General features: G+C 40.6%; 2 protein-coding genes across 2 annotated transcripts; one reads left to right on the forward strand and one right to left on the reverse strand.

Annotated features, from left to right (window-relative positions):
• Positions 1-1,142: 1,142 nt before the first annotated feature.
• GEMIN5 (gem nuclear organelle associated protein 5) lies at positions 1,143-20,278 on the reverse strand. Its single transcript, XM_035559838.2, has 28 exons — positions 20,092-20,278; positions 19,770-19,924; positions 18,953-19,134; positions 18,044-18,195; positions 17,701-17,820; positions 17,386-17,518; positions 16,761-16,920; positions 15,932-16,144; positions 15,152-15,237; positions 14,609-14,703; positions 13,827-13,960; positions 12,599-12,672; positions 12,024-12,205; positions 11,783-11,922; positions 11,048-11,219; positions 10,566-10,793; positions 9,953-10,066; positions 9,408-9,536; positions 8,687-8,782; positions 8,251-8,388; positions 7,567-7,714; positions 6,894-7,013; positions 5,838-6,048; positions 4,885-5,142; positions 4,067-4,229; positions 3,049-3,625; positions 2,517-2,613; positions 1,143-1,785 (listed from the first exon to the last, which is right to left on the reverse strand). The coding sequence occupies exons 1-28, from the start codon at positions 20,243-20,245 to the stop codon at positions 1,630-1,632; spliced, it is 4,587 nt and encodes a 1,528-aa protein (XP_035415731.1). The 5' UTR covers positions 20,246-20,278; the 3' UTR covers positions 1,143-1,629.
• On the forward strand, positions 20,277-26,778 carry MRPL22 (mitochondrial ribosomal protein L22). The gene is made up of 7 exons (XM_035559848.2): positions 20,277-20,378; positions 20,485-20,530; positions 21,834-21,969; positions 23,744-23,809; positions 24,312-24,389; positions 25,182-25,251; positions 26,479-26,778. Exons 1-7 carry the CDS (start codon positions 20,315-20,317, stop codon positions 26,688-26,690), a joined length of 672 nt encoding a protein of 223 aa, XP_035415741.1. The 5' UTR covers positions 20,277-20,314; the 3' UTR covers positions 26,691-26,778.
• The last annotated feature ends 668 nt before the right edge of the window (positions 26,779-27,446 follow it).

Consider the following 27,446-nt stretch of genomic DNA (forward strand, 5'->3'; position numbering starts at 1 on the left):
TTGTAACCTGAATTAGTGATACCTGCATCCAAGAGAGGGAAGATGCTCAAGTTTCTTCCTTCTTTTACTATTTATGATGTGCTACTGCAGTAGTTCTTAATAAAATCGGCTTTTAACTTTTGTCAGCTACTACACAATAATTTTGAGTTTAAATGTACTCATACTCATTTTTTGCTCTTCTGTCAGCACAGGAAGCAGTATTATGGACTATTTCAGTGTAGCTTAGCCACTTGAAATGACAAATCCATTTTGCTCGTGTCAAATTTTACTGCTTCATCTTGACTAGTTGTTTTGCTTAATAGGAGAGCTGTTTGGTTAAGCAGTAGCTCCCCCTCCTGGTTTTTAAGTGCTTGGTACAGAATTTAGCAAATTCAAATCACCAGCTTATTCTGCAGGTGGATTAATCTTCTGGTATGACCCCTTACTTTTATCTACTGCTATTTGACCTGTTTTGATGCTGTACGTGCCTTGAAGCAGGAACTGTATCAGTGTCAAGTCCGCGTTCTGATTACAAGAATCTAGAACAGTTCTTGATTTTAATATTTTTTTTTAAGAGAAATCTTTGTACTTACCAACTTTCTAAATCTGTGACCTTCTATCCCATTATTTTTTTCTGCTGTACTTAAGTTGCTTCTAGAAGCTACTAAGATGCTATATTCACTAAGGCTTTTACAGGCTTGCTTTTTCAGGAAGACTTAGTTTTTATGTTAAGATGGGAAAAGCCTTAAGTAAGCTCTAAGGCTGGTCAAAACGTTGAATGTTTAAGACTCCATAATCTAGGATCACTTCAGATGCTTAAATTGCAGCACCTTTATAGAACCTACTAGTATCTCACATACACCCTTACTATAGTTAAAAAAAAAATTCAGCCATGGACAGTATCAGGAACAGGTACTTCTGCTTTTCCTGACCTGGAAAAGTCCCTTATCTCTTGCCAGTTATGCTGGAATCAACTGTAACAACTCTTGCCTTCCCTTTTAAACCTTGTGGAATGAAGCCAAGTATACAAGTTAAGTCATAGCTCACAATACTTGCTCTATCTAGCATGTTCAATTTATGTTGTACTTAACAAAAAGACTTGTTTTTAATGCATTCACCCTTGATTGACGTTAATTTATATTCATCAAATTAAATGCCAATTCCTGCTTGTAGAAGACTTTATTTAGAGGAGGGAAAATAAATTCACAATGCTTTTAAGAACAATACTGGTTGTAGGGTCAGACTACTTAAAGGAACCATTATTTTTTCCGGAGGGTGGCTCCTATTCTTCCTCTGCTGAAAGACTGATATAGCTGCTCAAAACTGTTTCTCTTGAACATAAATTCCAAGAGCTTTCCTTAGCTTAACTTCCAACAAATAAAAAAAGACAGTACAAAAATCCTGTATACAGTTTCAAGGCCACAGTCTACTGCTTTTCAGTTCTCTAACAACAATCTCTTTAGTAGTAGTTGATGACCATGAGTGTCTGTATATAAACCTGATTTTTTGTAGTTTTATCCAAACTAGTAGTCATCAATAACCACATCCATAGAAACAAACCTTCGGTTGAAGGAAGAACAGCCTTGGCGTTGTTAACTGGTGTTAAGCAATTGAGGGCAGCTCTAAGGAGCTGTGCCTGGTCTCAAAACGTCATGTCAAGAACTTCCTGCCAGCCTTCTCGTAAACGTTAGCAGTACCGTGTTTCCTGAGGAGATCCAACGCCTGTTCACGTAGTTCAGGAAGACACTGGGATCCAACGTGAAGGAGTACAAGGCAGCACTCCAGCACATCAGGGAATGGAAAGAACTGAAAAAAAAATAAAGTGAAGCAATGTCTGCTCTTTCAGTTAGAACAGTTCAACTACAACATATTCAAGCAGCCAGCTCTAAAAACTGCTTTACAGTAGCCTTGGAAGAGACAGTCAGGAGTCAGATGGATTTTCTTCCTGTTCTTCTAGGACATTAGCACATTTAACCAAGTTCGTTGCCTTATGCACTATCACTGCGATTACCTTTAGTTATCTAACAGACTAGAGAAGAGAGGGGACAAGGCAGACTAGGAGACATGGTTTTCCAGCACATGGTGTGGTTTCAGCAGTTTCTGATCAACACAGGTCATTTTATACTTGACATTCATGACTCAACTATCAAAACTGTTTTTGCAAACATAGTAAGTATCAAGGGATTACTTTTAAAATACATCAGAGTGTTTCAGCCAGGATATCCCAGTGAGAAGCTTTATTTGCACTCTCCAACAGCATGGAGACGTGTGAACTCTCAAAGCTGCCATAGGATCAAGTCAGTGAAAAGGAGGATGATTCTGCTCATGCATGTGAGCCAGCCTGTATTTACACTGCTAGCACCAAGACAGCAGAGTAAGACACCTTTATCTTACAAACCTAGAGTGCAACTGTGGCACAAAGAAAGTCACTGCTCCTTACCTTATGTTAAAAAAAGGGGGGAGGATTATATGATGAGACTGCCCTTACGAAAAGACTGTCTTCTTTCAGAACCATACTACCTCTTCTGAAAACTTACCTTTAAACTGTCTGGAAATTCTGCTAGTTTCTGCTTTGCTTCTAGAAGTCGCTTCGTTAGCTCAGGGAGGGTAATTGTTTCCTTTACTTCATCTTTACTGTCAAGAAAAGAGCAGGTGTAACGGATTACTGTTTTGCTTAAATGACCACATAGCCTCCCTACTGTAGTCAGAGCACAGGAGAGGGTTAGACAAGAACCCTCTAGTTCTTTCTTGCTGAAGTCCCAAATAATTGTTCAACAAAGAGACAGAACTGTTAGATCATGGTTGTCCTTTTCATTATCCTCCCCTTTTCAAGTTGCCCTGCTTGCTCACTGTATCAACACAGCCTGTGCATCAGAAAGGTCTTCAGCTGTGTTAAGTTCATGCATGTGGTGTGCCCCTGGGATATGCAAAACTTCTGAGCAGTAGTATGTTAAAGTGTCCCTGGGCAATGAGCTTGAGATTAGAGGGACTCTGAGCTAAACAAGAAACCCGCTGCACAAACAAAAAGCAACACCTTTCAAACTCTTTGTTCCCGTTCTGAAAGCTTACCAGTTCATCTGGCTCTTGTCAGAGCTTGGTTTATCTGATTCATTCTCCGAACTCTGCGGCAGGTTGCCTTCCTGGATACCTCCGTTTGTGCTTTCCTGGAGATTGTTCCTCTGCTGCTGATGCTGGTGTATCATGTCTGCTAAAATCTGCTGGACCTCAGCTATATCTCTCTGTGTGTTCTGTAAAGCAGCAGTCGCTTCTGAAAGAAGCACTTTGCAGCCATTCAGTTTTGACTGTCTGTCCACCAAATCTACTGAGCTAGTTCTCGAGTCACTTTCTGGCTCAAATCTCTGAAATTCAGTTGTATTGTTGAGATTTTCATCCATCTTAGTTGCCGTTTGATCAGGAGTATCTTCAGGAGAGGAGTGACCTGAAATGGAACTCTGCCCAAGAGCTGTCTGCTCACTGGGACACAGCACAGGATCCAAACCAGTCTTTTGCGAGATGGTGGAATCTTTGGGTGGGTTCCACCACAGGTCATACAGCAGTCCATAAGCCACGAAGCCCTCTAAACTTCTGCAAGCAGCCATGCTTTGAGAATTTGTGCTGTCCAGCTTGTCTCTCAGGTTCTCACAGCCTAATAATGAAAAAAAAAAAAAAAGGATTATAAATAGATTATAAGATCAAGAGCTGCAGGATAAATGCATAGCATGCTCTGGAGAAGAAAGGGAAGAACAGCCCAGAGTGATTTCTAACTATGAGAGGAACAGAGCCTTCCAGTGTGCCCATCTCCCTTACAGATCAGAGCGTGCTGGATTTCTAACGTCACCAACACTGGGTGACATTGCTGAGCTTCCTTCCAGTCAGGAATTTTCATCTCCCAGCGGCCCTTGCACCACCCTGATTCCATATAAAATGAAGGGAACTCAGCATGGGAGCGGTACACTGCTAAAAGCCAAGTTTCCTTATACATGGGAATATCTTACTCCTGATATTATGCCCAGTAATAATAATGGGCACATAGCTCTGAAGATCCCCTTATTTGTCAGTGCCAGGGGATGTACTAGAAAAGACTTACCGTCAGGAAGGAAGATACTGCAAATCTCTTGCATCAAAGTAAAATTGCCAGCATCGTAACTGCGGGTCACAGCACCAAGAATACTTTTCACTGCTTCATCCCAAGCAGCACCCTGATAGCTCAGTGCTGCAAGGGTCAGGTCGTGGGAGATATGGAAAAGCACCTAGAGGAAGCAGCAGAGAGCACAACGAATAATTTTACTGCTAAGCATGAATGACTCACTGGTTAAAACCATTACAGAAAAGTCCAGAAGCACATGACTTACTCAAAAGCAATTTTCACAATGATGCAATTTACATAGTCTCCTTTATGTAGGAAATCAGAGCACTTTTACGTGACTTGTCACTGTAATAATCAGCAACTGTGCTTGCATGTGTCCTACTAATTTGTACATCAAAGGTCAGTGACTCACTGAGGTCAGAGAGCTGCAGGAGCACCAGTCTATGACCAGACTTTCTGAACTCCAGGACATTTTGACAAGCACTCCTGCTTCTCCTGACAGTTCTACACAAAACCCCGTATCACTGCTGAGAATACTCAGCTATGCCAGTCACTCCCACCCAGCCAGCATGTCAGTGATCTCAGTGCTCACAACTGACGCCATATGTGAGTTCTTACCCTGTGCAGAAACAAACTGGTAGGTATGGAAGCTGCCCCAGGTGCCTGTCATCTACCTCTCTCAGACTATAACCTCATCTTTTAGCAGGATGCGGAAAGCAGTCCCCTGGAAACAGCTCACACAACATCACAGCGTGGCTGTGTTTTACTGCACATGCCGTAGCGAGGCTTAGCGTGTACACAGATCCAAGTCCAATTACCTGCTTTGGGTGGGTGTTGCTGGTAGAAGGAGGATGCTCAATGCTGCATAGCTGCTCCCGTGCACACGTGGCTTTTTCAGCAGTGTCCATGCCCAACACCTTCTGCCACACTTCTATCACCATGTCAAAAAATGAGGCGTCTCTGTTCAGCTCCCAGCTGTGGTAACAGGGAGGCACAGGGCTCTTTCGGTTACAGGGATTTCTTTCACTAAGGCACTTGCAAAGCAGTTCGTTGAGGCAGAAAACAAGTCTTTGCCCCTTTAAAAAGAGGAAAAAGAAAAAGCACTGAGCTGTAGCAAAACAAAAAAAACAATCCCTTACTGACTATAGAAGCGGTCAAAGTTAAAAACGTGGCTAGTAGCAGCTTGCTGGTGATGGTGCTTCACAACAGCAGCTACCAAACAAAAATGCTGACAGACCGAGAGGCTCTAAGGTCAGAAGGAAGCCTCAAAACAAGCTAAAGTAACCTTCTGCTTCATAATCCACACAACAATGAATTCCTGGATTAAACCTGTAATAGCAGATGGAGTTACAGTGAGCACATTCACTCTGAATGACACTGAACACCACCTTTTACCTCTTTCTTCTGATTAGTATTATGTACTGATAATAAATAAATTAGAATAAATCTGAGTAAGAAAATTGCAATACATCAATAACAACAACAACAAAAACAAATAAAAAAACAGAAAAACTTCCACTACCTCTCTTACATACTTAAGATGCATGGAGCCTATGTGCCTCCTCACCACACGCCCCTTTCCTCTGCAAATATGCATTTATTTATTTATTTTAAAAAGTGTTATTGCACAAACTTTTAGTAAAATATTTTGAGGCAAAACCCATTCAGGACTTCCTGTGGATTGTTAATATATGGGGAGGAGGTGCAAAGTTAAACTAATCTGGAGAGACACAATGCTAAAATGAAGCAGAAAGGAAAGAACCAGACTCACAAATAACGTTTTCTGTTGTTGAAGGACCTCCTGAGCTCCAACCCAGTTTCTGGATAACAGCAGCTCTTGCGCACATCTGAAAGACAAACTTGCCGACAATTCCTCCTCTCCAGATATCAGAGCAAGCTCAGCAGCGGCTTTAAGGGATGTCACATCCCCCTTTTTTGCCAACACCTTAACTGCATCATAGGGTGAGGAAGCTCCCAAATAACTGAAGAGATACAAGCAAATTGACCTCAGGTTAGTACTAAGATACCACTTAGAAACTGTATTGCAATAGTTCTAGCACAAACTTACAGATGAAGATAAACTTTTATTTTCCACAAGGAGTCAGAGTTCTCATCACTTTGCTTTAAAAAAGGTTGCTAGAGACAGAGGTGCCTGATCCAATGCAAACCTCCAGAGGGAAAGTGGCTCAGCCTACTCGTCTGGATGGTGGCACACACGCCATGCATGGCTTAGAAGAGTAATACAATAAACAGACTCAAGAGACAAAGATTAGTGCGTTTGTCCGGATTTCGGCTGACTCTTTTCAGAAGTGTGAACGCTCCAAAAATGCCAAAGCCGCAATCAACACCAAGCAAAGCCACCACACTATTCCAGGCCAAAATATTTCAAGCATAGTTAGTAATTTTGGTAGTCACAAATTTGAAACACACTGACTGGAGGAGGGAGACCCACTGATTAGGATGTTAGCTAAGGGAACAAGAAACTCAAGATCAAACGCTGCACTGCACATTTCCAGTGGAAAGGTTAGAATGCTCACACGGATTTTTTGCATACATCTTAAATTTAGTCTTGCTAGACTAGTTTCCCAAGACTTCCACTAATGACTCTGAAAAGAGGTGGCTGCACTATAGTATGGAATTCGGGCCTTCTGCTCTGAACTGCCCTCTGGTGCTTCTTTTCATATTACACTACAGGGAGTCTAGCGAGAGCCTCAGAAAGCACCTTAGACAAATAATGACCAGGCCAGTTATCAGATCCTACTGCTAAAAAGTCAACAACTTGTTTCAGGTATTAAACCAATTCTGTCTTCTTACCAGTAACACTTACCATTTGGCAGCCATGGAATAATGACCATCTTTCTCTAACAGAGCTGCCCAACTTGTGTAGAGATCCCTCAGAATTGGATCTTCTGGACGCAACCTGGCCTTAGCAATTACAATTGCTTCCCTAATGCACATAAGGGAAACCAGACAGAAAAGTTGATTGACTGTATAAAAAACAAATACCTCCTCCTTTTGTAAGGAAAGTTTCTCTTGCATTTAAAAAGAAACTGCCTCAAGTATTTTATGTCCATGAACAAAAAAGAAAACTTGTCTCACTAGATCAGAAAACCAATGCCATTACATCTGAGATCCCATCTCCTATTTAAAAAGCACCCAACACTTTGAGAAACCCCAAACCGGTAATACCTGTATCTGGCTACACAGTCCGCCATGGGGAACATTCTACAGAAAATGTTTTAATTCAGAGTAAACAAGAACTATGTTGTTTTATTCCATTCTTTTTCAGTTATCGTGTCTTAATCATTAATACGTAGCGCAGTAGGTAATTTTTTTACATCATACTTCTGTGTAGAGTTGGTAACTTCTCTGTCAACACTCTCATGCAGCTTCCACAGTGCAGATGTTACAGCACAATGGCTGTACCTCACAATCAAAACATCAAAGGAAATCTACCCCACTAGAAAATAACAAAAATCTAAACATAAATATACAACAACCTGTAAAAATGATTCACTTTCAGGAGCTCAACAGCCTCATATACTTTATGGATGGACAGGAGATGGGAGGCAGCTTTCACATATTGCTCCTGAAAGCACAGCTGCTTTGCAAAGGCTTCTACTGTCCAAACCCAAGCCTGATATCCAACTGCAAAAGAAAAGGCAATACAATTACATGCAAAGTTTTAAACCTGGAAGAATTCCTGCAAGATTGACATCATCACTGGTTTCTTCAACACGTAACTCTTCTCTACTCCAGATTAGTTTCTCTCTCTTTTTTTTTAATCATTCTAATACAAGCTGAGGAAACGAGACAGGGAAAAGCTTGGACTTGAACACAGTTGTAAGATTTCAGTATCAGTAAATACAAAAGCGTATTTAAATCAACAGCAAGCCAGAGAGACTGCAACATGTATCAAAGTACCAACTTTATCCTTGGAAGTACAGCCTGCTCCTCTGAGAAGTCCCAGAGCACTGTATTTTCTGCTATACCAACTTAAGGGTGCTTGTGGTCTTTTTCCTCTGTCATAAGCACGATTTGTGTTTGACTTTTGTCATCACGCAGTCAAAGAAGCAACTTCTTTCCAATCCAGAAAAATCATGAGTTTCCAACTCAGGAAATCATAATGAGGTGACCCTTGGCAGCTAATACAATCTACTTATGTGTTACAAGAACAAACATACCCATAGGCGAGATTGCTACCAGCTGGTCTGTCAGCTCTCCCCTCTCAGCAGCTGCCTGGAGGACACCCTTCATATCTCCTTTCCACAACATGAGCTGCTGAAAGAGCTCGGGATGCCCATTCTCCAAGTGATATTTTCCTGTTTGAAGTAAACACACTTCCTAGTTACTCATCGGCATGGGTGCAACAGCATTATTCACCATGGTAAAATACAGTGGCAAAAATGAATTTGTTCTGACTTAAGACATTGCAGATTTGCATCTGAAAGCCATAAAAACTGTTTGGGAAAAGCAAGTCTTTTGTTCGCTTCACAAAGACCTGCATTCTCAAACCTACACTGTAATCTGCAGTAAAGAAAATTCAAGCGTTTTTCCTAATCTGTTTTCTCCTTGAATGTCACAGTGACAATGTCAAATTGGTCTCATTGTTCGATTTACCTTCCACATCAATCATGTTGTGCAGAGAAGCTCTGTCTGCGAACAGCCCCAGGTGGATACGATCCCCGAGGTCAGGGGACACATCTTCATTATGATCTAACACAGATAAAGAGAATGAACATTCAAGATTTGATACAACACAGGGAACTAGGACCTGCCAAGTCACTGTTCTGCTCCACTACACTTAACTATTGCATATATCTGAATCTTCCACTTTCTTACCTGTACAGAGATTTAACAAGTGCTCGCTTTCACTGATCATTACTCTGAATTTGTACCTAAGCTTGATTAGAAGGACTATGTGTGAGCAGAACATTTATTCCAAGTCAAACATAGCAAGTTCCCTTGCATGCTCTGAGTCTATGGAACCATACTGTGAGAATAAAAACATCTCCCTCGCGGCTTTTCTCCTGCACGTATTGTGCTTCTGAAAGTGAAAAAAAAACTTTGCAGCTCTACAGACAATTTTACCCCCATCTCTACTATATACAGGATCCTACACAAAACTTGTCTGGAGTGTCTACAGAATGCTGAAACACTTCAGGAGAAGCGAGATAGGAGACTGTAACTTGTCGCACAAAGGCCAAAATTTCCAAGAGTTAATGCCTAGTGGTCCAAAGCAAGTCCTTAGACACACACTTCTGAATATTTTAGAGCACCTACCCCCTAAGTATTTTACCCAGTTGATCAGATGGAGGAAGCTGAAGTTTAAGATTGATACCTTTGGTTTTCAGACGTGTAGCCAGCCTCAAGCAGTCCTGATGCAATTCATCTTTTGATCTGTGATCCATGGATGTGGTGAAGGGTAGAATAGAGCGAGGTTTCTTCTTCTTCAGAGAGGCATCAAAAGCTGAAAAATCAGTCACAGTTTAGTCACTGCTGCACAGTTACAAGTCTACAGCAGAACTCTCAGACATATTCCAAAACAACCCTGTTCCTTACACGTGAAAATAAAAAACAGATTCTCAAGTGCCACCTGCATCTCTTTTATGACAATTCTAACATTTGAACACTGATCATTTTGCTTATTTTTCTGCCCATCTTGCCTGGACAAGAACTAGCAACTAGAAGGCGGTATCTCAGCCCACATTAAACACCAATTGACTTGACAAGCAGGGAAAATGAGAGAAGAAAACTGAAATATTACAGAGATTTTAAGAGAACCTTCTCTTTCTCCACCACTTTTTGGTGTCTCATTAAGAAGTGAAGCTACAGCCAAACTCCATTCTAGCAGTCCCGCATCAAAACAATCTGAAACATACTAACTTGGTTTCTCTTTAGGTGGATCTTTTTTCACAGGAGTGGCTTTCTGGGTAACAAAAGGCTTTGACAAACTGAATGGAGGGTATTCAGATGCAGATGAAGATGTATCCTTGGACACTGTGGAGTTAAGTGATTAAAAAAGTGATTGAAAAAGGAAAAAACCCATAGCAAGATACCTGACATACACATTCTGTAACAATAATTTAAAAATAGAAAGAAAGCTTTGCTTTGCCATAGAACTTAATAGCATTTTAGGGCAAGTAAATAAGAAGAAAATGTTACAGAACTGTCAGAATGCTAAGTAAGATGTCAGAAGGCACTAATGAAGGTCTGTCATTACAAGACTTATCATCAGAAGGCAACACTGATCAAAAATGACACTTTTTCAAGACACGGTTAATTCTGTTCATTAGTCCAGAATCTCTTATTTAAAGACAACTAGTCCCAAACTAGTTTATAAAATTATGATTTCAGAACACCTTTCCTATTTCCTTCAAGTGGACTACTTCAATTAAACAACATTATGAGAAAATCCTGCATGAAAGTACTAAGCTTGCTGATGCTCTGAAGGCTAAGCAGTCTGGGAATCATTAAACTAAGACACTTTAATTATTACCGGCTGTGGAAACTTTATCAGGCAACTCTGTCTCCCGAGCTTCTTTTTCTCCCTCATGGTCTGACACTCCATTTTCCTCTAGCAATACATCCTTCATGCTCTCATCTCCATTCACAGCATCACTTAGATCCTGTTTGGCGGGACTCTTTCCTATAGGCTTTTTCTTCTTCTTGGCTTTGACTTTTGGTTGGATACTTCTTTTCTTCTCTAATTCTATACTTTTTTTGCCTATAAAGGTCACAAAAATTACTTTCATATTATTTGTAGAGATTTTCAGTGTACAAGCTGTCTGCCTCCCAAAATCAACATTTTGTTTTCCAATAGGGATACAACTCTATTTAAAACTGGACAGTTTATCCCTGAAGGGATGGCAGGCAGGTTTGAATTCAACAAAAAAACTTTACTACCATTTCATGGCAACCCTCTATTTCCCAGCTCCCACATCCTCTTCAGGAAAGGATCTTCTGTTTGAATATACTTACCCTGAGGAGGCCGTGTATGTTCCTGCTTTGAGATGTACCACTTGTGAACATAAAAGTCATCAGCTCCAGTATAAACAGAATCCGAATCCACTGGTGACCACTGCACACACAGTAGCCTGCCTTGGTGCCCTCGATAGTTGCAGAGTGGCTCTTCCTTCATAACATCCCATACCTTATGAACCAGAAAGAAACCAAATTACTCAAGAAGTCTCCTCCTCCCTTAAAACTCTGCATTTCCTCTTCAGTGATTTGCATTTTATTATCTTCTCTATTAGTGAGCTTACAGATATATTTCAGTTACCAATAGGTAAACGGAGAAAACTCAAGAGCTTGCTTTGTTCACAATGATACATCTGCATCCTTCTTTTTTTTAAAGATCCAAAAATGCTAATATGAAAACAATAACAACTGGACTTAAAAATCAGTTTGTGAGACACAAAAACATCCACTGCCCAGCTTCCCTTTACAAATTCTCATAGGTCTGCACTAAAAGCCTTCTTTGCAACATTCTCATTTGTGCAGTGTGTAGGAAAACCAGAAATAAACATAAGGCAAAATGTCTCTCTCTGTTTCAGCTATCCAGAATGAGATCGTTGCCAAGGGAAAACATGCAGTAATTAAGCAAGTTAAATTCACAAAAGCTTTGTTGTTCATTCAGCTCGGTTCAAAAATACTGCAGAACGGATGATTTGAAAGCAAAACAAATACACTTCTGAGTGGCTGTAGAGCAAATACCTGCGCAGTGCCATCGTAACAAGCTGATACCAATCTGCCCTCATGGTGGGGACTCCAAGAAAGACTTGTGATTTTAGCTGTGTGCCCCGACAGAGTTCGAAAAGGTTCTGTTATTGTCAAAGGACTTTCTGAAGTGTTCTCTGAAAGAAGAAAGAAAATGATAAAGTATGGCTGGCAATACAAACCAGGAATAAAGCAAAACAAGATGCCAAGATCTGGAATATAATTTGCAAACTATTACCTACGACACTCTTCAGATTATGCACATAAATAGTGGCATTGACTGAGCCTGAAGCTATCAAGTAACTCAGCTCTGGCTGGCTCCCATGCTCGTGATGCCATCGAATAGCGTTAATCAGTTTATGATGCTGCTGGATAGTGCAGAGCAACTTCAAGCTTGGAGCCTGAAATATTTCAATTGACCTGAAATGTAAAAACAGCAATGTAAGAAATTTATGTCAGTGAAAATGGGATTTTTTTCTTGTTGTTATCCTGCATAAGAACAACAATCCACGAAAAAGAATAGCTAAATGAGTTTTTCTTTTCCTGATTCAAGTCACACCCTGGTTTAATATACCAAGAAAGTGTGTTTCAGTCAGATTAGATCCCTGAAAAATGACTTAACACGATGCTGTGGATCAATGTCACAAGCAACTAAACTAAACATCAGCAAAGAATGCTGTATTATCACAATTCAGGCACACTGGCAATGAAACAAAAGAGACAAACCAGGATAACAAAAGTACTTTTGCTTCACTAGAGTGACTCGACTCAGGATCGGCACATACACAACCTTAACCTACAAGCAAAACATACCCATCTTCGTTACCAAGAGCCAAGAGTTTGCCATCTGGTTTCCAGCTAATCTCTGTACGTGCAGGCAGTTTGTGCTGTAGAGAGAAGACACAACTATTAGAAACAAGCACACAAACTCTTAAGGCTCTCTTGGATGCATTCAACAGAACAAGACCAGCAACTGGACAGTTACAACTAGCCTGCAAAATCAAAGTCACAAAACTGCTGGTTGAGTTATGTAGCAGTGACGTAAGCTCGAGCAATTAAGAAGGACTGCAAAATGATGCAAGAATCAGTGACTATTTTTATCAGTTCGGTGGAAAGTCTCGAAGAAAGTCTGTCTGGATTCCAATAAGACATTAATGCTCAATTCTCCTTATGCTCCCTAGAAAGCCCCAGACTTTCCAAGAAAATTCTACTACCCTTCAAAAGAAATCAATGTTTACTGTAATTCTTCCTATTCTTTCTAATTTGGATGCAAGTGACTTGCAGTACAACTATGATTTAGATGCCTAAAAATGATTATTTCATTGCTTATGACATTAGTCTCTCAACTTCCAGCAAGTCTTTTACTCAAGCATGAAGCCACAACCTAGCTGATTTAATATAGTCTGACTGATTTCAGTTGAATTATGCTGTCTCACAGCAACTGAAGACTTAACCCACTTCACTTCCTTTATCCTTTCGACTAAGAAATGAGCGAATCATACCCGAGAACTAGTCAGTTATCACCAACTGCTCTGCATTAGCAGAAGTGTAACAGGAAGAAGACTCCTGCATAATCATGAATGCCTTTACCTACTGCTATGTTTATTTTAAAAAAATGAAAAAGTTAATGTTTGCAACAAAAGAACCAGAGAAACTGAGGTAGTTAACCCATGCATGCCCACCACGTGGTCTAAGCTATGACATCACTCAGGATATTACTTCAACTGTGTTGAAACTGGAAAGCTCTGTATAAACCAATTATTTTAAACAGCCATGTACAGCTTTATAAAAGAAAAATAGAACGGTAAGTAACTGATGCCAGGAACAGATGTCCCATGTTGACACTGGGGAAGAGAAGACTTTTTCAGTGGCAAACACGTAAACTGTCTAAAGAGTTTCACCCGTGGAGATTGAGGGTTTTATTTTTTTTTTTTGTTACAGGTTCATCACGGACGCAAATTCAGAAACCTACAACTACAGGGCTACAAGAACTATGACACGGTTACCGCAGATCCGTAGAAAAAGACAAAATCATACTCACTTTGATTGAATTAGTGTCTCTGATGACCTTGTTGATGTCATTTGCCTCCCCACTAAGCTTCCAAGGGTTGTGTTGAAAAACAATACCTTCTCCAGCACAACTATATAAAGTTACAGAGGGTTGTTCACCTTCTCCTATTCAACAGAGGAAATGACTAAATATATTATGTTCTTCATCAGTCTTAGCAAAAGCAATTACACCCACTATAAATCAAACACTATTTTAAAAAGCTGTGTATGTGCTTTGATTGCCTGAGATCTAGCAGCAAGAAATTCTCACAATACAATCCTCTGAAATGACCTCTCATTTCTAGATATCTCCATAGTACAATCGCTTCACATATTTATACTCCCTTTAAAGCTTGGTCAGTGGAAAAAAGAAATAAGCTGTATCAGAGGAGCTAATGGCGCTGTTCTGTTTAGTTTAAACGGTAGGAACAGATCTTTGGAGCTACGGAACCCATATCTGACCCTAAACGATTACCGCAGAGAGTCCATGCAGTTACTTGCTTGTAATACCCTGAGGTAAGTGCAGAGGTGCTGTACTCCACTCCCACTTACTTCCTTTAAAGCTACTGGAATTCAAGAACTAGAACAGATTGTTTTGCTCCCTTGCAAAACTATTAACGATTCCTCTAGCAGAACACATCCTTAGTGGCTTGAAAGGATGGCTACCAAACAAATAGGGCTGTCTTTCCTAAGGAAGGAAAGCACACCAATTTCATGGCATCTGTGGGCTCCGTGTGGATGTCCTACTTTGTCACGAGACATTGCAAGACTCACCAGAAGACAGAGGAGGAGTCGGAGGCCCCCAGGCTAGTGTGTACACAGTCTTCTTGTGGTAAGTACTGGAGATCTGAGGTGGCTTGTTCTTAGCACTGGGCAGGAATATAAGAAAGCAGGGGTAATCAAATTTCAGCAAAGGGAAATACAGATGAAAATAAAATAAATCAAAGCACCATATTCCAGTGGTGAAAATGGACAACACCTTCTGTAGAACACCACTAGAAACAGAACAAAACTGTCTTGATGAACTGCACCTGCATGTTGCTCTTCATTTTCTGATAACATCTTTCCAGTTAAAGTTTTCCTTGACTGATGACCTCCAAGACATGATGGTTATGCAATTTGAGCAAGGTTACTTAAGAGCTACCAGACATAATGAAGAGATGAAAAGATACACTGAAAATCCATCTGACTGCTTTTAATTTAATCCTATCTCTTACCTAACAGCAAGCATATACCTCAGGAATGACCACATCACCTAATGCATAGTGACACACCAGCAAGATCTGACACTAACGAACTAGAAAGCTTCTTTCTTACCTGCTGGAAAAGGTGTCAAATATGCCAACTTTTCCATCATCTGTTCCAAAAGCCAAGCAACCTTCCTTAGTTGGATGCCATGATAACTGCAACAAAATTAGAAAGGGACACGAAATTACACAAGCCACAAACAATTTATTTCTAAGTAATAAACAAAAAATTAAACACTGAAACCGATAAGCAAGGACCGTCCCTTATATCCACTCTTCCAACTATAGCCACTTGATTTGATCACTCCACAATGAGTATCAAAGACTCTCCCCATGATCGGTTATTGGGACGAGATGAAAGGTACTAAAACCATTAAAATACTACTTTATATCTACATTACAAGAACAGTGTAGGACAGTGAGTAATCTTTTGGCACAAACAAGATTATCTACCACGTTCTAAGGCTGCCACCTTTTACCAGACATTAGCCTCCGGCGAACCACTAGTCAAACCCAACCTGAAGACATCCATGTCAGGCTTTGTGCATGTCATAAAACCCCTACCAGAGCAAGGAGAACCATGGATGAAGCAAGGAACAATCGCAAAGGTGCATAAAACCAAAAAATCAAGGAAGTTTCTAGGGCTATTAAAAGGTCTAAAAGCGTGTTGCTCGATTCCGACACGTATTATATACCAGAAGAATTGAGCACAAAAGGAACAAGTTGGCTTTGTATGTATTTGGTTGGGAAAAACCTTTTTCAGAGTGAAAGACAAACATTCTTCAAAAAGAAAAACAGAGTAAGAGGAATAAAAGAAACAAGAAAAAAAGGGAATCAGAAGCACACTTACTGCCGTAACTTTGGATTTTATGCTTTGCCAGAAGGTTTTAACGTCATAGATATTGCTCATGGACAAAGTATTCCAGACACGGATCATGCTGTCCCCTACACCGATGGCAAGGCAGCCTGGGTCCACCGGGGAGAAGGCAAGACTATAGACAAATCCCCCGAGCGAGGGCATTGTCCAGCTACAATCAAGAGTTGATAGGTCCCAGCACTTCACCTAAAGAGTATTTACGAAAGAATGAATGGTAAATGTAGTGACTGGTATGACAAGGAAAAAACAAAGCATAAGTGAGAGGAAGAGTCACAGGGTCAAATTCAAGACAACGTATGCCATTTCCACCCAGGGGAGTATGTCACAGATGACTGTAATAATTGGAAGACTGTAATGGAACAGACAAAATGACTATGCTTTAATACTATGGTCCTCTTTTGACCTCAAAACAGGAGGCTGTCTGCTGCCTGTAAAAGGCAAAAAAAAAAAAAAAAAAAAGCTTTAGTTTGTACAAGTCAGTACTGTAAATGAATTTAAGAATGAAAATAAAGCCATATTAAAGTGACATATATAGAAAGAACATGGTAAGCTCTCATTATTTAATGTTTACCATTCAAGTCCAGAGGGGCATAATCATTTGGTCCATGATGGTAAAAGCTTGAGCTTACAAACTAACAAAAACACACACAGCCTGTGCTCAGAACAAATTTTAAGCCATGTTATAAAATGCTGAGATCAACCCACTTTAGGAGAAAATACATAGCTACAAAAGGGGTAGTTTCACTCAGTCAAACTGTATAGCCACTGCTATTTTTACGTTAATTTCAAAACGGGTTCTTACATCTCTATCCATTGAAATGGAAAAAATCAGCTCTTTGTCTTGATGCTTCACGGAACACAGATTGAACACAATACGGGAGTGATTTTGTCCTTCTGAAGATCCTAAAAGCGTCCACTTGCGTTTTCCAGGTTGGGTCAAATCCCAGAGCAGTAGTTCTCCTCTGCAAAATTCAAAGTGTATACTTCATCGTTCACTTCAAAACAGTAACATAGGCTGTTGATGGTAACACATATGAACATACTGCAAGTGTAAGAGTAATACCATACTAAATCTAGACTCACATGCACTACACGTCCCTATACAGAGATATACAAGACCCTACAGATATCCATACTTAACCACATTGAAGACTGACATGCTATTTTCTCCCATTAAATGGGAAAAATCACAATCAGTACCATTAGCAGTTGATATTCAGTTAGATTATAGGATAAATAATGGGACAAATAATATTACTCTAGAAGTCTGAACTCCCACTTTAACTCTTGGCCTGTCCTGTCTCCAGCTAGATCATGGAAGGAAAAAGATGGGGAAGTCAGGGTTTCTTACCCAGTTCTTCCTTCAGTATTGAATAAATTAACCTACAGTTACTGTCTGTACCCAAACGGCTGCGTGTCCTACTTACCCAAAGGAGCTGGATACAATTTCTGCGGAACGACCACAAGGCCAGTGAACAGTCAGCCAAATACGCTCTTTGACAGCAGGATCAATAGCTCCACCTCTTCTCTTTGTGGGTGGTAACTTCAAAGTCATAACACCTACAGAACCAAAAGGGATCATCTAGACTTTGTACATCAAAATCTGACAGAAAAAGAAGCCCTGTAAATCTGAAGCTTTAAGTACACTCCCCACGCTTTAAACTACAAATGAAACCTGCACTTAGAGAGGAGCTCTTCTCCCATATTGCTATTGTTTATCTCACAGCATTAATTTTACTTACTTCTGCCTCTAGTACAGCTCCATATTCGTATGGTCTGATCTTTGCTTCCTGAAGCCAGGTAACAACCTTTCTTTGCAGTCGTATCTTGATTCAGCTCCCCATTTGGAACTTCACCTTCTCCTGAAGGAAATACCATAGAAGTCAAATTATTATACTCTAAAATTCAAAGCTCTGTAAAAATTACCTGAAAATACATTGCTCTGTATCAGAAAATACTTTAATTGAACTCATACGTTGTCTCTGATTAGCTACTTACTGACTTTCTATGGATAAGGAATTCAGGTCTCTAGGACATTATGTGATCTAAAAAGCACTTCACAAACTATTAATCACTTCTATGTACCTTGGAGTTCGTCTTGCCAAGCAGGTAACCTTTCTTCACCAGGCACAGGGCACCAGGCCAGGCAATGTATTTCATCGTCATGGCCTCTTAGCCTATGAAGAATTTCTTTTTTCCTGCTGATGTCAATTACAATCACCATGCCATCCTTGTAGCTAAAAACAGAGATTTCAATTAACCACTAGATTCTTGGATCCTTGTGGAATATCGTCTAACCTGACTACCAAGCTATTTACCAGGATCACTATCTCCAGAAAGAGAAAACAAGACAGAAAGAGAAGTCAAATAACAAGCAAAATGAGAACAGTTGTCAACTTCAGCTCAAGCAGAGCACTGGCATACATGCAGCTGCCTTCTTTTCAAGATGTGCAACCACACAGTACATTTGGCTTCAAGAATGACACCGATTTATTAGCAATACAGCTTTCAGAAACTTTAAAAGTAACAGTGGCTTTTATAAAAGGAAAACTTTCTTTACCACAAGTTGTTTCTACTCCCTCCCTTCTCTTGTCTTTGTTCTCCCTCAAGAGAACTGTATTCTCAAGTCTAAAGGGCTTTCAGGTTCAATACAGTCTCAGGTTTGCAAAGGACAGGAATTGCAATGGTTGACAATGGCCCAATAAGAACTATGCAACTCTATTCAGATGAAGTAGCCTGTGAAACACTAGTGAAGCCTATTAAAGAAAGATGAGTTTTCAGTAACTTCAGGGATTAAAACCAAACCTGGTCCTGTGAATTGTTACAGAATTCTACACCTTGTACATCTACTAATCAAAATGTTATTTCTAAGTTGTTGTATGCCAGAAGAAAAAAACAGCCACCAAAACCTCTTAAAAATAACCTTACAATTGTGCAGCAAAATATCCAAACAAGAACCTTTCAGAAGAAGAATAGGAAACAAAACATATTTACCCAACAGCCACGAGGTTTTCATTATGAGGAGAACAAGTGAGACAAAAAATTGTCCGAGGCTCTGGGAAGAATTGCTGGCTGTCGCTTCTGCTATGCCAGTAACAAACAATTATCCCTTTTTCATCACCGGATACAACCAAATCCTTCACAAGGGGTGACCAGTGCAACGCTGAAACTGCATTCTGAAGAAAGACAAATGAATACATTTAAAGCTGTCTAGTATGCTTGGCCACTGAATTTATTTTGGAGGTCGTTTAAAGAATTAAAGCACAGAATAAAATGAAGTGCATTTAGCAGTGGTTTCTTTTGGATGGAAAACAGACAACAATACAGCCTGCCTTCGTTCGCTACCTAGAAATCATGTAACACTGAACACGAGCAGAAAATACTCTGTGAGCACTCCCGAGTATCAGTTGGGTTAGTTCTAAACCTTTTTAATTATTTTGGGCTTTTGCACATTTGACTTATTTGCCAGCATCCTGAGTCACAGAAGCTGTCCATGTGTATGTTCTTATCCCCGTCCTGTGCGGGATGATAACTTGCTGAAAAGATTTTAAGCAGGCAGGGTCTGGGTGAAGTGGCATTGAGCACGTGCTACAAGCATAGGCATGCTCGATCACAGAGCTCTGATGACTGCCCACCGCTTGGCTTGTGAGGATGTTGTAACAACAACGCAGACCTAAGACTAGGAGAAAAAACCTGTCCAGAAGCATTTATCCGTTCTAACTTCACCACTTGAGAATTTTGCCTCGGGTTAGGGTGAGACCCCCCCACCTGAGGTATGAAAGGGCGGGCTCTGGCAGCTCCCGGCTCCCACCTGGTGCAGGTCGTGCTCTCCCAGCGGGCCCAGGCTGTCGGCGTCCCACACCTGCACGCTGCCGTCGTCGGAGCCGCTGGCGCAGAGGCCGCCGTGCGCGGGGTGCCGGCAGAAGGCGAAGGCGGCCACCCTGTCCGTGTGCCCGATCAGCTCGCCTGCACCGGCACCAAGGGAAGCCCGGTGAGCACCCCGAGCCTTCCCAGACCCTCCAAATCCCCCCCCAAAATCCCCCCCATGCCCCCTCACCCCCCCCCCCCCATCCCGTTACCCCCCACGCCGTGAGGCGAAGGAGCAGCGAAGCCCCCCCGGTCCGCCACGGTACCGTAAAAGGCGGGCGCGGCGGGGCTGCTGACATCCAGCAGGCAGATGCGGTGCCTGGCGGCGAAGCCGAAGAAGCGGCCGTCGGCGCTGGTGTCGCTGCAGCGGCTGCAGTACCAGTTGGGCGAGGCGGGCAGCACCCGGCCCGCCGCCGCCATCTCGCCCCGCCGCCGTTACCTCACGCCGCGGGCGCTGCCGTCGGGCGCAGCGCCGCAAAGCGTCGCGAAATGCCCGCCCCTCGCCTGCAAAGCGCGGCCGGGAAGATGGCGGCGGGGAGGGCTCTGGGTGCCGGTGAGGGGGGTGGGGGAGCGGGGCTGGTGTTCCTCCAGGGGTCCCGCTGCTGTTCTCGGGGCTCCGGGGGCTCTTCCCCGTTTCACCCCGCTGCTTCCTCTTGCAGGTGGCGCCTGGCTGCGTGGGCTCCTGGGCTGGGCGCGGCCGGAGAGGTGAGTGCGGGTGCCTGGCACTGCCCAGCCCCGGGGCTCGTTCGGGGGCTGCCCTCGCTTGTTGCTTGTGTATGAATCGTCCTATAAAGCCTTATGCATATAGCATAAAACATATTAAAAAAAAATTACATGTAAAGTATATAAACTTTTGCTTGTCACTTTCTTCTCCTTGTAACGCGTTTGTGTCCTCTTCGCTCTCCCAAAGTCATGTCAGAGTTGCTCTCCACATGACAAATAGAGGCTCTCCACATGTGGCTGGATCGCCTTAAGGCACAGAATGTGGAATTCCTTAGTCTGTCAGATGCATTAGTGCGTTCTGCTGATGCGTGAAAGACAGTACTTACCTCACTGTTGGTTAGGTTGTTAAACTGCGAAACGATGTTCATGAACTAGTCAAGTACTGTCCTGCATTAATAGGTGATGTTATATTTGGTGATGCTAAATTGTACTTTCAATAAATAACTGAAAAAATAATCCGTAACATTTAAATTTATATCATGTTTTACTCCATATTAATGCCATGTGAAAGCTTTCCAAGGTGTACAATGCTTTCTTGAAATTAATAAGTGTGTTCTGTTTGTCAGTCACTTTCTAAAATGTTTTACGCCATTTGGCAACCCAGACAAAGCTGTTCAGGCCTCAGTAGAGCTCGCAGTGTGTGGTCTTGATCTCGTCTATTTCTTGTGGCTGCCTGGTGCTGCTCTGTCCAGTCAGCAGGGGGCAAAATGCAGCTTGGTCTCTGAGGTGAGCAAACTGAGTGAAAACTGTAGAAAGGTTTTTGCAGTCAGCTGTCTTACAGTGATTTCATTGCATTTTGAAAGCAGTTGAGATTATTTTCCCTTTCAAATTTCAGATAGGGTGAATGCTTATACACTTCTAATATTGTTAGTACTTAGTCCCTTGAAAAGGTAGAAATTTTTACTGTTAAAATGTTTGTTGTTAGAAGTTCAGTAAGTATTGGCTAGTCTTGGAAAACTGAAGATGTGAATTGTTTATGTGAGTAATGAACCCAACCAGAAAGGTAATGGTGTCTTTGTGTGACAATCAGGGGACGTTAACTGTAGAATCTTATGCTGTACAAATGTCATTTAAGGTTCCTGGTCTGCTTTAAGGAGCCTAAAGCTTTCAGTTGAATTACAAAGCCCTTGCAATGTGAACTGTAAAGGACTTGAACAGTTTTATTTGAAAGTATTCAAATGTGACAGTTCTCTTCATCAAGATGGGTAAGTTCACAATTTTCCAGATAAACTGGACAGCAAGAAATTTTGTGTTCAGCAACAAAGACTCTGGTTTTGTCTTGCAGGTGGTTAGCATCCAGTAGTGTTTTCCCTCTGTCATGCATCCACACAAGTGCATGTCTACAGAAACTTGGGAAGTGGGAGAAGAAGAACAGGATTGTTTACCCTCCGCAGCTGCCTGGAGAACCTCGCAGACCAGCCGTAAGGATACACCTGTGAATTTCTTTATCTGTTTATGTTTAGTAGTTTCAGAGCAGATTGTCTTTGGTTATCTTCACAAGGCACTATTCTGATAGCTTATTCATTTGTTTTTTTTAACATTTTAGTCTGGCATATCGATATTGTAAAAGTTAACATCGCTCTGGATGTTCTCTATTTCTAAATTATATTGGAACTTCAAGTTGCTGTGCAGCTGATCGCCTACTTAATGTGTTGCACATGGCAAAGATGCCATCTGCTGTTTGTAGAATTTCTCTAAACTACAAAGAGATGAAAGTTGTTGGGGATGTATCACTATGAACTTGTCCTGTACATACCATCAACAGTTAACTAGGGAAGAAGACAGCTGGATTGTTGCTTCTGCATGAAGCTATAAACGTGACTTTCTTTAGTAGTGGAACTAGTGGTGCCTATTTACTGTTAGTAAAATAGTGCATGCTCTCCATTTCTTTTTTGTTTTCCTGCCTTATAGATTCTGAGGTCTGATACTTGCCTCTTACTGCAGCCTGTCTCTTAATGGAGCTGTTCATAGGTTGTCTGCTCTCACAGTGGTTGCTTCATTTGCTTGATACAGTCTGGAGGGTTCTAAAGTTATGTGGGGATGGACGTATGAGTAAAGCATGGCATGTGATTGCAGAAGTCTTTTTTCTTAGGAAACCATTTTGTAAATGCAATACAGTGGGGCTGTTGCTCTTTCATCCATTGCACAGCAACTTGCGTTTACTAAACCATAAACTGAAGCAAGTGTGTATAGAAGTAAGTGTGTAAGTATGTGAAGTAAGTGTGAATAGAAGCAAGTCTTTCGAGTCATTCATGAAAGCTAAGTGTTACGCCTTTGGAGGGAATAAGCAATGCTGCTTTCTCTATACATCAACCTGGCAGAGTTTTAGGTGGATTACTCAGTATTTCATCATTCCTGAAAGCTGATATTTTTGATTTCCATTTTCATAATTGTACGTCATTGGGAAGTAACGTCTTGTGTCCTGTGTTAGGCATACTGCTCAGCAAAATAACGTATTTACATCTCAGAAGAACAGATTATTTTTTCTTTCTGACGTGCTTTGTGGACCATGAGCACCTGTCACTTCTGTCAACATTATGGCCTAGAACTTAGAAATACATGCTGTGAACTATAGTGACTAATGCAATATATGTGAAAAGAGTTATCAACCAACTCAAATCAAGTTCTCTTTATAAAGAATGCCATGTCCTTCAAATCTGTATTGCTGTTAAATTTTACTAGCTGCTTTTGTTCCCTGTTGGTACAGTAATAATGTTAAATGGCTCTTTGGAGACAACTCTTCATGCCAATCAAACTTGAAACCCTCCTCACTTCTGAAGAGCTAATTAGTTTCATTCTGGTAGTAGTGTTTTGTTGCTATCCCAGTAAGTTCACTTGATGTCAGAGTAGTAAAGACTGCATGGGCACGTGAGTTTTAGACTGTTTCAAAAGGTGGGGAGGAGGAGAAGAAAAGATGATGAAAAATCTGACTGCTTTTCCAGGAGCTCTGTTTATAACCTAGTTTAATTCTTACAAGATTGTATTAAAATTCACTGTGTGCTAACTATTTTTTGTATAATGCTTTCAGTTTAAAATGGCAAAGGTATGCCTGACTTGGTGTGTCCATAGTATAGTAGGGAGAGCCATGCTTCTTTTATTCCTAGAATGAGCATATGTTGCAGAGTGAACGTATGCTTCATTCTTATTTTCACAGCAAAATTACCAGTCCTCTAACTTTTTTTTTTTTGCACCTAGGAAATATATCACTGTCGGAGGGACATAAAATACAGCAAAGATAAGATGTGGTATCTGGCAAAACTGGTAAGCGAAAGTACATCTTTGTACTGAATTTCAGAATGCAAAATTTGATTGTATTTGCCTTAACTGCCTAGTTTAGTCACAGTGTAATCACCATCTTAATAATAGAGTCCTGAGGAAGAGCATGCACTAGTGCAGGCAAGCAGCTGTTTGTAGTTTTGTTTAGCTTTGTTTATCCTAGTATGCTCTCAAATGCGTACCCAGGATCATACATGGTTCATGCACTGTTGAAGAATTTTGATGTTAATTTCTGCCTAGTGGTAGATGGCAAGGGGAACTTTGAAGCAGAGTAATAGGCTGTTTTTTCACTTAAAAAAAAATCATTCAATGTTTGGTTGAGAAGCACTGTATGTGAGGTATTACATTGAAGAGATGATAATTAAGGAAGCTAAAGTCTTCTGATTAGCTCTTTGTAGTAGTAAAATAATTTAGATACTGTCTTCTGAGTAAGAGAAGGGAAATATTTGTAATTGCAAAAGTTAACTTTAATGCTTTATAATTGCAGATAAAAGGAATGTCCATTGATCAGGCTCTTGCTCAGTTGGAGTTTAATGATAAAAAGGGAGCAAAGGTGATCAAAGAGGTATGCAGTAATATTCTCTAACCCTCCTAGTTTCAAGAAAACTTTTAAATCAATAAATGTCACCAGAGATTCAGAGATGTTTCTATTAAGCCTACTGGGAACACATTCAAACCACATTCATGTAATGCGATTTAAAGATGTACAGAAGTAGCTTGTGCTGAATGTTTGATTTCGTAATGATAACAAATACGATGTGGGTATCGTCTTCTCTGTAATGATGCTTGATGTTAAGTTTGTAGTAAATAATGCAGAATCTGTCACTGTCCCCTATATCAATGTGCTTTGGTTCTTCAAAGGTTCTTCAAAATCAGAAGATGAGGGATAGTGTCAGGGAAAGGATTGAGTTCTGTAAAGGCATAAAAGTTTTTCATACACGGTAGTTGTTAGGAGTCTCAAATTACTTGTTTGCTGGCATAATAATAACAAAGAAGAATCAAACATTAGCTGAAAGTATTGAATGGCATATGTTGATTTGTGCCTACCTTGAAGTTTGTTTCTAGTCTGTCTAATTAGATGAAGGTCCATGGATGGAATACTGACAATTGCTGGTGGGAGCCATCTTCCCCATTTCGTCTCCTCCCTAAAGGTGTAATAGTTGTCCTGAAGCTTTTCAATCTGTGTGCAGAGAGCATGCTTATGTAAGGGATAAGTCTGTTTTCTAACAGTTTTGATGTCTCTAGAATACTTTTCTGTAATTGACTTAAACTTGCAATTTCCTCCATCTTACCCAGAGATAAGAAACAGCACTGCTTCAGTTTCCTCTCAGTACTTCTATCTTTCTTCTTGTTACAGGTTTTGTTAGAAGCTCAAGAAATGGCAGTAAAAAATCACAATGTGGAATTCAAATCAAATTTACATATAGGTAAGTTTTTTCATATTTCTGTACAGAAAAATATCATCTTACTCAATGAAACAGTTTATTCTTAAAGGTTCTGTTGCTTCAGATCAGTAGAAATGGATGGATGGTTTCTGCTAAACGTATCTTTAGCAAAACATTAAAGGCATGTGCTTTCTATTTTAAGCAGAGCTGAAGTTAATGTGGTTGCTGATTTTCTGACCATCAGTTTCTTACAATTGGTTTCTGACAAGTGGTGTTCTGGCATTGACTAGATGCATTGTTTTTAAGATACTCACCTGTGAATAGAATTTCTGTTCCCAGTGTGGAAACAGTCCCAAAGAGGAAGCTGTTTGACATGAGTATAAAAGATAGCAGGAAGTAAGCTGGTATTACTTTTTAATGCAGCCAGTGAACATAGGTCACGGAAACTTGTCCTGGAATAGTACTACTACTTTTGAAGAATCAGAAATTTAGGCTTCTCTTAGAAACATTGTGTGCAAGTAAATGGGTATTGACAGGAGACTTTTTAATAATAAAAGATCAGTTACAGATAATTATGGAATAGGGTTGTAAAAACTACCACACCTCCTTGCCTAGAAATGTTAGAGAAATGCTTACTTATAGGTGTTTTCAGTCTCAAAGAAAAAAAATCTGCCATTTCGCCAAATATGATGCGTTATCAAACCCACCTCATAAGTTTAAAGAAACCTGGATTGTAGAGGTTTGATAAGAATTCTTCAGACCCGTCCAGGCCTCTGCCATAAAGAAGGCTTATTTGCTAGTGCAGGACTGGATGTGTAGATAATGAAAATACCTATGATGAATGCAATATTGGTCAAGCGGAGGAAAAATGAAGTCTATAAGACTTCTTCAGGAACTGACAGGACAAAGTACTGAAAAAGCAATGGAATTAGTACTGCATTTGTAAGAGCTGTATAAGCTAGTAAGCTTTCTGTCTAACTATCTAGCTTTGCTTGGTTTTCTCGTTTGCTCTATATTCATGTGAATGCTTTCTAAATACACCTTTTTGGTGCTCCTGGAGAGCATTAACTCAACCCTTGGATTTCTCTCTAGCAGTAATCTGCTAAAAGTAATGTAAGCTGGAGGGGAGAATCATGAATGGAAATTATTTTTCATGATTGCATAGGAAAAGTTCACTGAGGCAATGTTTCAATTGCAGATATGTAGTAGTTTATTCTGAGACTTAAATAGCCTCTTCTCTCCCTCCCCCCCCCTCCTTTTTTCTTTCAGCTGAGTCATTAACAGGCAGAGGCCAATATGTGAAACGGATCCGTTACCATGGTAAAGGCATGTTTGGCATCATGAAATTAGTCAGGTGCCACTACTTTGTGAAGCTGGTGGAAGGTCCTCCTCCTCCTCCAGAGCCACGAAAGACTGGTTTTGATCAAGCAAAAGAATATGTGCAACAGCTGCGAAATAGAACACTTGTTCATACGCTGTGACAAACTCTTGTGACTGTATTGGTACTTCTTGTTTGACAATGTAGTTACATAAAATAATAATTAAAATCATGTGTTGGGTATATTTTAAGTGCTACTGAAGCTGGATTCTGCAAGAATGACCATAGGCTTTTTCTTATTTTTCAAGCAATAGGCAGAGAAAAATCTTGGAAACGCAGCAACAGATGTTACTTTTTGCGTTACTTGGACCACAGCATTCAAGCTTGTCTGGGCTATCAAATCGAGAGCATACAAGGCACCTACACAATTTCTCAGGAACCTTGTGTCACAAAACTGATGCAGCTATCTTTTTGTTATATACATTTGGGTCTTTTGTTGTAAAAATGTACAATGGACAGATTGCAAGGTCAAGACTTTGAGTAAAATTATCAGAATTGGACATCTCAGAGTAGCTACAACATTTCAACAATCAACAAAGCTGGCAACAATCTTAGATTATCATGCATCATTTTAGGTTTCCTTTATCTGGGCTGTAATGCTGATTCCTTACTGTCTCTGTTACGTGTCTTAGGCATTGTGTCTGGCAGTAAGTAAAAAAGTTCAGGTTTTGACAGTGTCAGTAGGTGGCATTGTTTAGTTTGTCAGAGAGGGACATGGCAGTGAAAACTTGCAGCGTGTTGAAACTGTTCTTGATTCTGACCGTGGCATTAATAGTCTGATATGTATTTGGAGCTCAAGCTGTTCTCTGTAGAAACTCAATAAGAGTAGCAGGCATTGTAGGGAGGAAAGCTTATCTTG

The sequence above is a fragment of the Cygnus atratus genome, chromosome 14, assembly GCF_013377495.2.
Source record: "Cygnus atratus isolate AKBS03 ecotype Queensland, Australia chromosome 14, CAtr_DNAZoo_HiC_assembly, whole genome shotgun sequence".
Taxonomy (NCBI): domain Eukaryota; kingdom Metazoa; phylum Chordata; class Aves; order Anseriformes; family Anatidae; genus Cygnus; species Cygnus atratus.

What these genes read in the sequence shown, in the direction of transcription:
- GEMIN5 (XM_035559838.2), bottom strand. Translation starts at nt 20,245, where the DNA reads ATGGCGGCGGCGGGCCGGGTGCTGCCCGCCTCGCCCAACTGGTACTGC. An exon ending in CAACATGATTGATGTGGAAG is followed by an intron (nt 8,389 to 8,686) that starts GTAAATCGAACA and finishes TACTTCAAACAG; the next exon opens with GAAAATATCACTTGGAGAAT. An exon ending in AACAACAGAAAACGTTATTT is followed by an intron (nt 5,143 to 5,837) that starts GTGAGTCTGGTT and finishes CTCTTTTTAAAG; the next exon opens with GGGCAAAGACTTGTTTTCTG.
- MRPL22 (XM_035559848.2), top strand. Translation starts at nt 20,315, where the DNA reads ATGCCCGCCCCTCGCCTGCAAAGCGCGGCCGGGAAGATGGCGGCGGGG. An exon ending in GGCTGGGCGCGGCCGGAGAG is followed by an intron (nt 20,531 to 21,833) that starts GTGAGTGCGGGT and finishes TTTGTCTTGCAG; the next exon opens with GTGGTTAGCATCCAGTAGTG. An exon ending in GAGCAAAGGTGATCAAAGAG is followed by an intron (nt 24,390 to 25,181) that starts GTATGCAGTAAT and finishes TTCTTGTTACAG; the next exon opens with GTTTTGTTAGAAGCTCAAGA.